At 41.1% G+C, this 13586-nt stretch overlaps 1 protein-coding gene across 1 annotated transcript in view; it reads left to right on the top strand.

The window, feature by feature from the left end:
• Nucleotides 1-13586, top strand: part of LOC128653488 (protein AATF) — a 451438-nt gene that overhangs the window by 219494 nt on the left and 218358 nt on the right. The window contains exon 5 of the mRNA XM_053706822.1: nucleotides 7221-7335. Coding sequence (XP_053562797.1) covers nucleotides 7221-7335 — 115 coding nt within the window. The remainder of the gene's footprint in view (nucleotides 1-7220; nucleotides 7336-13586) is intronic.

Below are 13586 nucleotides of genomic sequence, written 5' to 3'. Positions count from 1 at the left end.
GGGATATTCACCTCCTGGTCTGCAGGAGGGAGGCAAAAAGCACCACAGCAGAGCTGTTAAATAGATCCTCCCTTCCCTCCCACTCCAGTCATTCTCTTTGCCTATGTTAGTGATAAGAAGTAAGGTGTTAGATTAGATTCTTCAATCAAGAGTTTATTATTTTTAAAGTAGTGCAAGATTGTGCTGCTTTGTTCTAGGGTGTAGCCGTAGTCCATATCAGTCTCTTCAGTTGAGCTTTGGTGGCTTTAGAGCAATTTGAACTTGTGGGACATAATTCTCACTGCGCCTTCCATACATTTATGCTGCCCTAACCCTGAAAAATCTGAGGGATATTACTCAGTATTTTCTCCTCTTTCACAGGTTCATGTGAGGAATAGGACCTTGCAAACCTGGGAGCTGCCTTTGCTGTCGGGCAGAATATGAGGTAAGTGCTGATGTTTATTTCTGGGGACATAAAGAAGAACTCAGAGAAAGTTATGCACTTACTCTGTATGGATGGGATTTATAAAGGAGCCCTTAATGGATGGGCACTTTATTTTTATTTTGCATAAATTCTCCCTGATATTTAGGAGATTATATGTGACAGCTAGCGCAGGCACTGGGGGCACTCTGTATTTATTTTGACTCGCAGGGCATGACGATGGTGCTAGTCACATCTCCCGGCGGTTACTTAAAGAAACATGCCGACCGGGAGATGACTGTACTGATAGGCTTAGTCTCTGAGGCACTTTATCTAATCTCCCGGCAGTTACATAAGAAACATGCCGACCGGGAGATTACTGTACTGACATCGCCCTAGGCGGGTGTAATTAGTTTATCTCACCATTATACTAATTAGTCTCTGAGGCGCTGTATCTAATCTCCCGGCGGTTTCATAAGGAACTTGCCGACCGGGAGATCACTGTGCTGATATCGCCCTAGGCGGGTGTATTTAGTTGACTATTGTCTTATTTAGTCTCTGGGGCACTTTATCTCATCTCCCGGCGGTTACATAAGAAAGTGCCGACTGGGAGATAAGTTTATTGTCAAGTCTGTTTGGTTTGTCTCTGAATTTGCATAGCGCGCCATAAAACAATATGGCGACTGGGAGGAGTCTGTTTTTGTTAACGCCCACCACGGGCGGTCCTTGGGGGGGCGGTATCAGAGGGAGATGGTTTTTCTGTTCAGACAGGCACCTCAGCATTTTCCTGCTGAGGAGTTTGATAAATTACAAAGCCTATTTAAGCTGTTCTGCCATATTTACAACAATTTATAATAAAGTGATAGTAACATTTTTGTATGGGTACAGTTATTCAATGATTAAAGGATTTTTTGAGAGCTCTTTGTTTTCTTGACAATCCACAAATACACAACGTTTAACCACCAACTCTTTTACTATTCCTTATGTATGTGAGGAATTTAATCCTTAGGAATAGTGTTTTCAAAGAGGTTGTTATTCAGAAATTTAATTTCAATATTTATTATATACAATTTTCCCTTTTGAAGTGCTAAAATGTATTGCCCTCACATGCAGTGCCCTGCACTTCCTCTATAACGTATTTGAGTTACTTTATTAGACTTTGCGCTTCTCACGTGTTTTGATGCGTTGTCTGCTTTCCCAATATTACAGGGAAAGCGTTTGAGGTAGTACAGACATTCAACAAGAGAGGTCTCTAAAACAGTGTACTTCCTCTTGTTGATGCTGAAATTGTATTTTTCAAGTTTAAGCCACGTCTCCTTTGTTACTCAAGGAGGTTTTAGCTACTTTGGACAGCGACTCCTCAGTGCGGCAGCATATTGGTTGAGGTGTTGCCTGATGCTATCAGGACAGAAACCTCTGAGTGAAATCCAGGATAGGATAAATGCCCTTAACTGGCTAATCCCTTTATTACGGATGCTTCCCTTCAAGTTAATCAAAGCTGGGAGCAAAGATTTTGTTTTCTCTATTCTAGCTCGCAGAGCCTTATGGTTAAAGCCTTGGTCTGCGGATGTGTCCTCTAAGTCTAAGCTTCTGTACTTTATCAGATAGCTCAGCATGCTAAGGCACTGTGTGGCTAAGTTCTGTAGCAACCCAAGGGTTGCAGGTTCAGTCCCCTGAATGTTTCATCCTTCTGAGGTCGACAGGATGAGCAGCGCCTTGAGATCCTACTGGTGATTAGCCGTACTTTACAAGTACCCCATACATACATTCATAATTTTAAGCTATTCCTTACAAGGGGCAGACCTTGTTTGATCCTGGCCTGTCGGAGATTATCTCTGACATCACGGAAGGTAAGGGTCTCCTCCCTCAGGATAAGGGAAAAGGACGACAGAGCAATTTTCGTTCCTTCCGAATCTTCAAGGGAAATTATTCCTCTACTGCCTCCAAACAGGAACAGACTAAGCCTGCATTCAGAAAACAATCCAATAAGCCTGCTGTTAAATCAAGGACAGCATGAAGGACATGCCCCCGATTCGGGACCGGATCTTGTAGGGGGCAGACTTTCCTTCTTTGCTCAGGCTTGGGTTTGAGAGGTTCAGGATCCCTGGACAATAGAGATAGTGTCCCAGGGATACAGGTTAGAGTTAAAAAGTTTTCCTCCCAGAGGCAAGTTTTTGTTTTCAGGATGTCTGCAGTCCAGGCAAAAAGAGAGGCGTTCTTACTCTGCGTAAGAGACCTTTCCAACCTGGGAGTGATCGTTCCTGTTTCGGTGCAAGAATAGGGTTTGGGATTTTATTCCAATCTGTTCATGGTTCCCAAAAAGCGGGACCTTCAAGACAATTTTAGATCTCAAAAGTCTAAACAAATTTCTCAGAGTACCGTCCTTCAAGATGGAAACTATTCGTTCCATTCTCCCTTTGATCCAAGAGGGTCAATTAATGACAACAGTGGATTTAAAGGACGCGTACCTGCATGTTCCCATTTACAGGGATAATCACAAGTTCCTAAGGTTTGCTTTTCTGTACAAACACGTCCAGTTCGTGGCCCTTTACTTCGGTATTACCACAACTCCCAGAATTTTTACAAGGGTTTTGGGATTACTGTTTGCTGTGCTGCGGTTAAGCATGCTCAAGCAACGAAACGGAGATTATGCGGACTTGTCTCCTCGAATACTACTGGAGCAGGAGACAAGGGATTCTCTTCAATAGTGGTTGTCTCTGGATCATTTTTCCCAGGGAACCTGCTTTCGCAGACCATCTTGGGTGATTGTGACAACAGACGTCAGCCTTATAAGATAGGGATTGTTCTGGGGCCCCTTAAAGGGCTCAGGGAGTTTGAACTCAGAGTCTGTTCTACCTATAAACATTCTTTAGCTGAGAGCAATCTTCAAGGCTCTTATGGCCTGGCCCCAGTTAGCCTCGGTCCAGTTTATCAGGTTCCAGTTGGACAGTATACCTTCTGTGGCTTACATCAATCATCAGGGAGGAACGAGAAGTTCCTTAGCGATGATCGAGGTAACCAAAAATAATTCGGTGGGCAGCGGCCCATTCTTGTTGCCTGTTGGCGACCCACATCCCAGGGGTGGACAACTGGGAGGCGGACTTCCTGAGCAGGCAGACCTTTCATCTGGGGGAGTGGGAACTCCAAGTGTTCTCCTGCCTGATTCTCAGGTAGGTTCAGCCGGAATTAGATCTCTTGGCATCCCAACAGAATGCCAAGCTCCCGAGATACGGGCCGAGGTCCTGTGATTCCCAGGCGGAACTGTTAGATGCTTTGGTGGTTCCTTGGACCTTCTCTCTAGCATATGTATTTCCTCCGTTTGCGCTTCTTCCTCGAGTCATTGCTCGAATCAAGCAGGTGAGGGCATCGGTGATCCTCATTGTTCCTGCTTGGCCTTGCAGGATTTGGTATGCAGATCTGGTGGACATGTCATCTCTGCCGCCTTGGTGACTTCCGTTGAGGAAGGACCTTCTAATTCAAGGGCCATTCCTTCACCCACATCTAGTTTCTCTGAAGCTGATTGCTTGGAGATTAAACGCTTAATGTTATCCAAGTGGGGTTTTTCTGACTCGGTTATAGAGACCAAGATTTAGGCTTTTAAGCCTGTAACTAGAAAGATTTGCTATAAGATATGGCATACATATCTCTATTGGTGTGAATCCAAGAGCTACTCATGGAGTTAGGATCCCTATAATTTTGTCTTTTCTCCAAGAAGGTTTGGAGAAAGGCTTATCGATTAGTTCCCTAAAGGGTCAAATCTGGGTCTTCTCTATTTTGTTTTCCCACTTTGTCTGACGGATGTTCCAGGTGTGCAATCATTTTGTCAGGCCTTGGTCAGGATCAGGCCTGTGTTCAAACCAGTTTCTCCTCCATGGAGTCTGAATTTAATTCTTAAGTTCTTCAAGGGGCTCAGTTTGAGCCTATGCATTCCTTAGTTATTAAGTTATCTTGGAAAGTTTTATTTCTTGTTGCTATTTCCTCTGCTTGGAGAGTGTCAGAGCTTTTGGCATTACAGTATGAGTCTCCTTATCTTATTTTTCATTCAGATAAGGTAGTTTTATGTACTAAATTAGGATTTCTTCCTAAAGTTGTTTCTAAACGGAACATTAATCAGGTGTTTGATGTTCCTTCCTTGTGTCCTAATCCTCCTTCTCAAAAGGGAAGACTTCTGCACAATTTGGACGTGGTCCGTGAGTTAAAGTTTTACCTGCAAGCGATTAAGGAGTTTCGTCAGTCTTCTTCTTTGTATTTTTCTCAGGAAAATGTAAGGGGCAGAAAGCTATGAGTACTGTTCTTTCTCTTCGGCTGAAGAGTATCATACTTTTGCATATGAGACTGCTGGACAGCAGCCTCCATAGATGCGGCTCATTCCACGTGGGTTGTTGCTTCCTCATGGGCGTTCAAACATGACGTTTCTGTGGAACAGATTTGCAAGGCTGCAACTTGGTCCTCTCTTCACACTTTTTCAAAGTTCTACAAATTTGACAATTTTGCTTCGGCCGAGGCCACTTTTGGGAGAAAGGTTCTTCAAGCAGTGGTGCCTTCCGTTTAGGTTCCCTGTCCCTCCCATATCATCTGTGTACTCTAGCTTGGGTATTGAATCCCATTAGTAATTAAGATGATCCGTGGACTTATCGTGTCTTAAAAAAGAAAAGAAAATTTATGCTTGCCTGATAAATTTATTTCTTTTTTGACACGATGAGTCCACGGCCCGCCCTGTTTTTAGACAGGTTGTGGGTTATTATAAACTTCAGACACCTCTGCACCTTGGCTTTTCCTTTCTCTTCCTAACTTCGGTCGAATGACTGGAGTGGGAGGGAAGGGAGGAGCTATTTAACAGCTCTGCTGTGGTGCTCTTTGCCTCATCCTGCTGACCAGGAGGTGTATATCCCATTAGTAATTAAGATGATCCGTGGACTCATCGTGTCAAAGAAATACATTGATCAGGTAAGCATAAATTTTCTTTTCATTCGTGTTGGGGAAAAAATACTTACCTTTTAATCTTGACAGCCACTCCAGCTTCCTCCGCCCGTCGCAAAGCCTCTTCCTGGGTCTAAAATGAGGAATCCGGCTTCCTCCAATCACAGCGTTGAATCAGACACTGATTTCCCGGGGGGACGGGGGGGGGGCGTGGGAGCCGTGATTGGAGGATGACCGATCCAGCATTTCTGACGTCAGAAATGGCTTGCGACGACCGGGGGAAGCTGGAGCAGCTGTCAAGTTTAAAAGGTAAGTATTTTTTCACAACACGAGTGAAATGTCAATTTTGATGACTTAAAGTGCCCCTGTTTTTAATCGAACTTTTAAAAGCCGGGCACTTTAGCATCAAAATTTACATTCACTTTAATGACCATTTTGTTGCTACACTTGCCGGTCCCTTTATATTGTATCCCCTTTTATTGTGTGCCCAATATAACATTTTACCTGCTGGTGTGTATTAAATTGTTAACAATTAACTTTACCTTTACGTTGTAATTTGAAATAGATCCTTTTGTCTGTTGAAACAGCAGTAGGAGAAATCAACCTCGGAGTGCAGGGGGCGAAAGAGAGCCCAGCCCATTCGAAAGGGTGCCACTGCAGTTTTTAACGCAGTGAACTTTTATCAGCGGCTTGGACGGACAAGATTCCCAACTTGGGAACCTGTCCACCCCCTCCTTCACGACTTGCTTGTCCTATTCTGCCCCCTGTTCTTGTGCAACCAGTCAAGTGCAAGAAGGGCCTGTCAATCACCCCGATCAAACCTTCTCGGAGTGTTTTATATTTCCGCCATCTCAGAGGTGGCGGAGAAGGTAAGAGGCAGCAGTAGGTTGACTGCTGCTTCTTATATTGTTGAAAGCGAGCTTGCATGTGCTCAAAAGCAGCATCTTCTGCTTTGTGCATTTAGCCAATAATGCCTACAGACTGATTTATACTTACAGCATGCCACAGGAGGAGGCTAATGCTTTAAAATCTTTTTATTGGGTGTTACTATGTGCCCTTGCTATAAGCCTGGAGATTAACTCAAAGGGATAGCTTATGTCATTTTAAACAACTTTCTCATTTTAATTTGCTTTGTTATCTTGGTATCTATTTTTGAAAAGCGGGGCTGTAAGCTCAGGAGCGTATGTGCACGTGTCTGGAGCACTATATGACAGCAGTTTTACAAGAATTGTATTCATTTGCAAGATCACTAGATGGCAGCACTATTTGTTGCCATGTGGTGCCCCAGACACCTACTTATATATCTCTTCAACAAAGAATACCAGCAGAATGAAGCAAATCTGATAATAGAAGTAAACTTTTTTTTAAAATTGTATGCTCTGTCTTAATCAATACATTTTTTTTGGGGGGGGGGGGGGTTCATATCCCTTTTAAATCTTGTTGGTAAATGCTTCTAGAGTAATACATAAACAGACTTTACTGTATTTCAGTGCTCTTCCCAGGGCTTTTTTAGTGGGTGCACCATCCGGCTGCTTTTGCTTACCACCCTGCTAAAAAATAATAATAAATAATTAATAATAAAAGCCAATAATAGTTCATATTAAATGTTTGTTGCTCAAATTATCATTCAGTTTCTATTAAATTGTGCAATTAATTTGTGCTTTGGATAGCTTAAGTAACAGTTAGGAATGACAAAGAAGGTTATAATATTGCACCCGGCTACTTCATAATGCCACCCTCTGACAAACATTTCTGTGTAGAACTCTGCCTTTGATTAAGGAATTTGTGTCTCTTGTTTGTAACCTCCAGATCCTTATTTGTATTACTTTACATGAAGATATTGCCAGCAGTTATTGGCTCACACAATGCTTTTAACATATCATATTTTTTTATATTACAGATTATAAAGCCTTAAAAGCTTTAATGAGATCCCTAGTTGAATTACAAGATGAGATGTTGTACCAATTTCCTGACACGCAGCACCTAGTAGATGGAAAGAAACACAAAGCTGACAGGTAAGCATAATAGTACCCGATAAAGCACCAAGGTAATAGGTTGATCTGTTGCCTATGTAGGGTGTGTGTTGCTGAATGCAAATTGTATTTAAAAGTAGTGCATCAATTATGTTGCAGAATATCAGATAACGTTATAATGGAATATCACATTATTATTATGTCATACAGAAAACCACAGGGCTAATAAACGGCATCCTTAAAATATTTTTAAATAATACCATAACATTTTAATAGACATACTATCGCTAAATCATAAAACAATACATATAGAAAATCAAAGGACAGAGTATACAGAGAAATACTGAGAGCATGCTAAGAATCGGACACTCCCTACATTATCGTGTCTGGCCAGTGATGACACATTTTGCAGTCACGCCCCCTTGTTAGATGTGATAATAAATATTATTAGTAATTATAATAAACTCCTATAGCCGGGGTCGACAAATCGGTTTCAAAATTACGAGCCAGACATACTTTTAAGATCCAGGCAGTGTATTTGTATATAGATATATGGAAAATAATCCCATATATTAGAAGCCAAGTGTAAAACCTTATCACCCCATCCCTGCTAATATGTATCCTTTATTTCCTGGCAACCAGCTCCTGAATTACAATGGAGAATACCTCAGAATTGCATTTCAGCTGCATTCCTTTGTAAAGTAACAGAAGAACCAAAATAACATTATTTGCTTGTTTTTCCCAAATTTATTATATCACAACTTGATAAATACATGGCTTAACGTTTTTGGAATATTTGTGTACAAAAACCATTGCCCGACTGCTTCCAAATGTGTAGATGTCTTATCTGACTGGCTCCTAAGTTTGATGTAAATTTGTCAAGCCCTTATTATTGTTAAAGGTTTTATGTCATTTTTACAAATCACTGCTTTTTTAATTCTATGTTTTGCTTAGGTACTAATCCCACTCATATTCACATAAAATTATACCAGCTGGGTGGCATTATGAAGTACCTGGGTGGGGGCAGTGTAATACTTTGTAATATTGAAATATTTATGTTATTAAACATTTTACTTCAATCCAAAGCACACATGTAATTACATAATTTAAAATAAATTGTTTTATTTATGCATTAAACATAGAAAAAAATGTATTATTAGCTAATTGTAACTGAAGTGTCTTACATTTTAGCAAGGTGGTTAGTAACATCGACTGGGTGGTGTGCCTGTTTAATGGGTCCTGAGGAGAGCACTGAATACATAAATTGTCTATTGAGAATACCATGGTATAATGGCAATGTAAGCAACCCAGTACTTGCCATGACCCTTTCAGTGTAGTATTAGCTATTGCAATTATGAGTCGGTACTTGATAGTAGTTTAGAGGTGGTAGTAAATAAAACATAATAGCTGATTCTGGAATGGTGATTGTTGCAACCACTGCCTGTCAACTTGCTGTAGGTCCAAGCATATAGATACCCATATACACTTGAGAAGATTATACAGTCATGTCTGGCCAAGAAGTTGAAGACAAAATCCTGATACGTGCAGCAGCACATGAGTATAAAAGCAGAATTTATGCTTACTTGATAAATTAATTTCTTTTATGGTGGTGAAACAAAAAAACAAACAAACCCCAAGAGCCCTATAAAACCCCTACCACCTAACATATACCTCAGTCTAATGTATAGCCAAGCAAGTGAGGTAAGAAAAAGGATGTCCTGAAGCAAAAACTACCCTCAAGAAAACATAAGGATTAGGTTTCATGGACTCTCATCACCATGAAAGAAAATCAGGCAATTCATTACTCCTTTGAACTAATACCCAAGCTGCGGAGTCCAAAAGTAATAGCATAAAGGAAGGGATTTTAAACAAACATTTTTTCACTGAGAATTTTTTTTTTTTTTTTTTTAATATATTTTTTATTGAGGTACTCAAAATAGGCATACAAACAGCATAAGTATATAATGACAATGGCGTTCATATAGCTTTCTTAACATGTTACAAAATTAAAAACTTAAACAGAGCAATAGAATTAGTTTGTAATGCCTGTGTAAAGGGGAACCTTCTCAAATGAACACTGGAGGCCCACTAGGGACCAAACATAAGGGAAATAACTGAAAGTGAGGGAAGGTAAAGGGAAAAAAAAAAAGAGAGATCACTTTTGGATCTCACTATTATGACCTCGGGTTTTGTAGGTTAAGTTTCTATGATGCTAATTATCTTTCCAAAAGTAAACTATAGTTGTTCGCTCCAAAAGCATCATACCTGGGTCTGATATATAGAAATAAAGGTTATTATGGATTGGAGGTATACTATGTGGTTGGGAAAGAACTATGGTTGAGATGCGGCATAGAAAAGACAAGCCGCGTAGGTAGCCCTCCTGCAATAGGAGGTCCATTATGGTGGTGATGGGGGGGGGGAGGTGGTAATAAAAACTAGGTAAGAAAAGTAAGTGACTTAGGAACTTAGAGGCTTATCATGAATCAAATGGAGGGCAGGTGGATAAGTGTTCTGGGCATCCAGTGGTGAGTGGACTAAGTAAACAGGCTTCAAAATAACATAAACATGTATACAGTTTCAAAAACATAATGACTACTGAAAGCAAAGCAGATTAGTCATATATCCAGTACAGTGAAGGTTATTACTTTGCATATCAAGACTGACAGGATGGATGTAGTTCAAACAAGAGGTAATGCGTGTGTGTAGCACCATTCACAACCAGAGCTCGTAGATAGTCAACATTATTAATTAGGCACTGGGTCTATGGGAATGTGTAACAGGGCGTTAAGCTAGATTTGTCAATGTTATGGGTAAAAGACTGGAAATAAAGTATGTTGTAGGTACCCTTGCTACTGGACAGTGTATATAAAATGGCGCCGCCTCGGCCGCAGGCAGAGCCTATGCGAAAAGTAGACATGTCTCAGTAGTCATATTCATACAATATGGATAGAGCTTCCCTTGTTTCCTCCTGAGAGAGAGTGAATGGTCTCTTATATTGCCAAATCAGGCAAAAACATGTTTACAAATTTATAGATCTACAATAAGCTATTCCTCTTCTGCTAGAATGTGCCATGTGTTAAAAGGAGTTGAGAAAAGGTATGGGATATTTTTGCCATTAGTGTCAGCATGTATTATATGTTGCCGTTAACCTCCATAAAGAGAGTAAAACCAGAGGAACATTGAATATTATAAACAAGACTGTTTAACAAACAAACTGCAGCGGATGTAAAACAGCAGACTATATAATTGTAACCAGGCTATGTATAAAGACACAGTACACGTGTTCAGTAGTATAAGAAATTCCTATGCTTAGCAGGGTCTGTAATACAGTAAAAATGCCTACTATAAGTTGCATTAGAACAACCAAGGGAGATCCTTATGTCAGCCTGTGCATGAATATGTGGTTAAATATCACCTATAGGAGAAATGCCCATCATACCAACAAAGTGTCCCAAAGAGTTAAAAATTCCAAGGAATCTAGTCTCTCAACCGACTTCTTGTTTTCTCAGTAGCCGCTGTGTGCCTATAAAAGTATAGGGGTGGCAGATATAGAGTTTTTACAAAGCTTGGTAGTCACATGTTTCTAAAGGTATGAGAACGCTGTAAGTAATAAACAGCTATGGAGTAACCCTCTAAGGTGTTAGTGCACAGTGGAAAAGTTTTAGTCACAAGAAGTCTCCATCCGGCGTATGTCATACAGGCCAAATAGAAATAAACACACTGCCCCTCCATTTAATGTCACTCGGGAGACCGTAGTAAGTGCAGGGGGCATATTAATTTGCAGGATTATCCTTTTATCCTATGCCTTTAGGGATCATCAGGTGGGTATCTGTGTTAGCTGTCCCGCTGATAGAGGGTGAATCGGGAGCAAAACGAAAGTAAGTATTCTGTCGGGTTACCGCTCTCCATACTTGTGCAGGGCTCCGCTGACTTGCTGCATTACCGATCTGCTGCATCACTGTCACCTCAATGTTAGATTCAACAGTAGTTATCCCCAAAGGATGTTCTCCCTCCTGCATTTTTCCCCAATGCTGTATGGCCTGAGTAGTCTCCTTCTTTGCGCTAGCATCCCGCTCTTCTTCCGATATACTGCAGGTAGGGGGTAAGCGCCGGGGCCCCATAACACCACCCTCATCCCTGTTAAGTGAGACATGCTTGGAGAGGCCGGGGTGCCAGGTCTGACAGCCGCCATTACTGTGTGGGGCTGCATACAACTTGTCTGCCAAGCTGGCGTGGTGGGTATCAAGTAGGCGCCTCAGTTCTTCTAAGAAGCAGGACGGAGTTTGCATATTGCTGGCTGAGTAGGGAACTTTGAGGATAAGTAAATTTTCAGCTCTCTCAGAGCTAAATAGATAACTGAAGGCCTGCAAATAAAAGAGATTGTCCTCAAAATGGCGGCTCTCTCTCTCTGCTCCACATTGCAAGAAAGCGGCGGCGTGCTGGCACAGTCTCTCCGGGCCCTTTAAAGTTTATATCAATAGGATACCAGCTCCTGGGTTAATCCACAACCGTTTTGGGTATAGAAGGATAGCTGCAGAATGTGGAGAAACCCCTAAATTAGGATCTTGGGCCCGGGAGCTGCACTTGAACACGTCCGACCGGCTCTGCAGTTGGCTCCGCCCCCCTTTTCACTGAGAAATTAAATCCACAACCCCAATAAAAAATTTTTTTTAATGCACTTAAAATAAATTGAACAAAAAAAAAATCAAACTGAGACAACTGCCTGAAGAACCTTTATACCCAAAGGCTGCTTCAGAAAAAGCAAAAGCAACAGAAACTAAAAGTATGCAAAGAAGACCAAATCTGATCATTTGAAACCTCATTCTTGAAAGCCCTATAAGTGGCAACTGACCTAGAAGAATGAACAGTAATCCGGTGTGGGTGGAGGCTGACCTGCCTCCATGTTAGTCTTGTGAATCAGAATCTTTTTGACCCTTTCTAGGACCAGAAAAAAAGAATTAAGAAACTGGAAGTTTGTCTAAAGTCCTTAGTAGCATCACTGTAATATTTCAATGCCCTAAAAACATACAAATAATCCAAAGATCTCTCTGAAGCATTTCTAGGATTAGGACACAAAGAAGGAACAACAATCTATCTGCCAAAGTTGTCTGAAGAAACAACCTTAGGCAAAAATGAAATGAAGTCCATAAAACAGCCTTATCCTGATGAAAAATCAGATCAAGAGGTTCACAAAAAAGCAGATAACTCAAACTTTTCTAGCAGAAGAAATAGCCAAAATAAATAACACTTTCCAAGAAAGTAGTTTAATATCCATCTTATGCATTGGTTCAAAAGGATTAGCGTGCAAAACCCTTAACATCAAGTTAATATTCCATGGAGGAGAAATTGGCTTGATATTACTGGTTTAATCTGGATCAGAGCCTGAACAAAACTATGAATATCAGGAAGATTATCAATCTTTCTGTGGAACAAACCTGAAAGAGCAGAAATCTGCCCCTTATGAGAACTGGCAAAATCCTGGGAATTCTGAAAGAATGCCAGGAAAAAACATGATCTATACACCAAGAAATAACTGCCTTCCAGACCTTGTAATAGATGTTCCTAGTTGCAGGCTTAGGAACGTGAATCAAGATTTCAATCACAGAATCCGAGAAACCCCTATGTCTAAGGACTAAATGTTTAGTTTCTGTGCCATCAAGTTCAGAGACTTGAGATCCGGATAGAAAACAGACCTTGAGACAAAAGGTCTGACTGTAGAGGCAGAGGACAAGGAGATCAGCTGGTCATCTGAGTCAGAACTGCATATCAAATGTTGCTAAGCCATGCTTGGGAAATCAGGATTAGTGACAACTTCTCTAGGCTTATGTTGGAAATTACTTTGAGAAGAAGTACCAGAGGAGGAAACGGATAAGCAAGCTGAAAAGACCAAGGAACTACTAGAGCATCCACTTACTTCTGCCTGAGGATCTCTGGACCTTGCAGTGTACTTGGGAGGTTTGTTGTTCAAATGAGAGGCCATCAGATCTGTCTGGGAGACCCCAAAGATCCACAATCTGATTGGACACATCCTGGATGTAGAGATTGATGACTGAGAAAGTCTGCCTCCCAGTTTTTACCCTTGGAATATGAATCACAGAGACTAGACAAGAATTGTTTTCTGCCCTAGAGAGAATTTGAGACACCTCCATCATTGCTAGGGAACTGTGAGTTCCCCCTGATGGTTCACATAAGCTACTAATGTGACATTGTCTCTCTGGAAATGGAGATGAGACTCTCTTTTCAACAACTTGAAGAGCCCTGAATATTGCAGTGATTTCTAGAACATCAATTGG

The sequence above is a fragment of the Bombina bombina genome, chromosome 3 (genome assembly GCF_027579735.1).
Source record: "Bombina bombina isolate aBomBom1 chromosome 3, aBomBom1.pri, whole genome shotgun sequence".
In the NCBI taxonomy this organism is placed as follows: Eukaryota; Metazoa; Chordata; class Amphibia; order Anura; family Bombinatoridae; genus Bombina; species Bombina bombina.
This window is presented reverse-complemented; position numbering and strand designations above follow the sequence as displayed.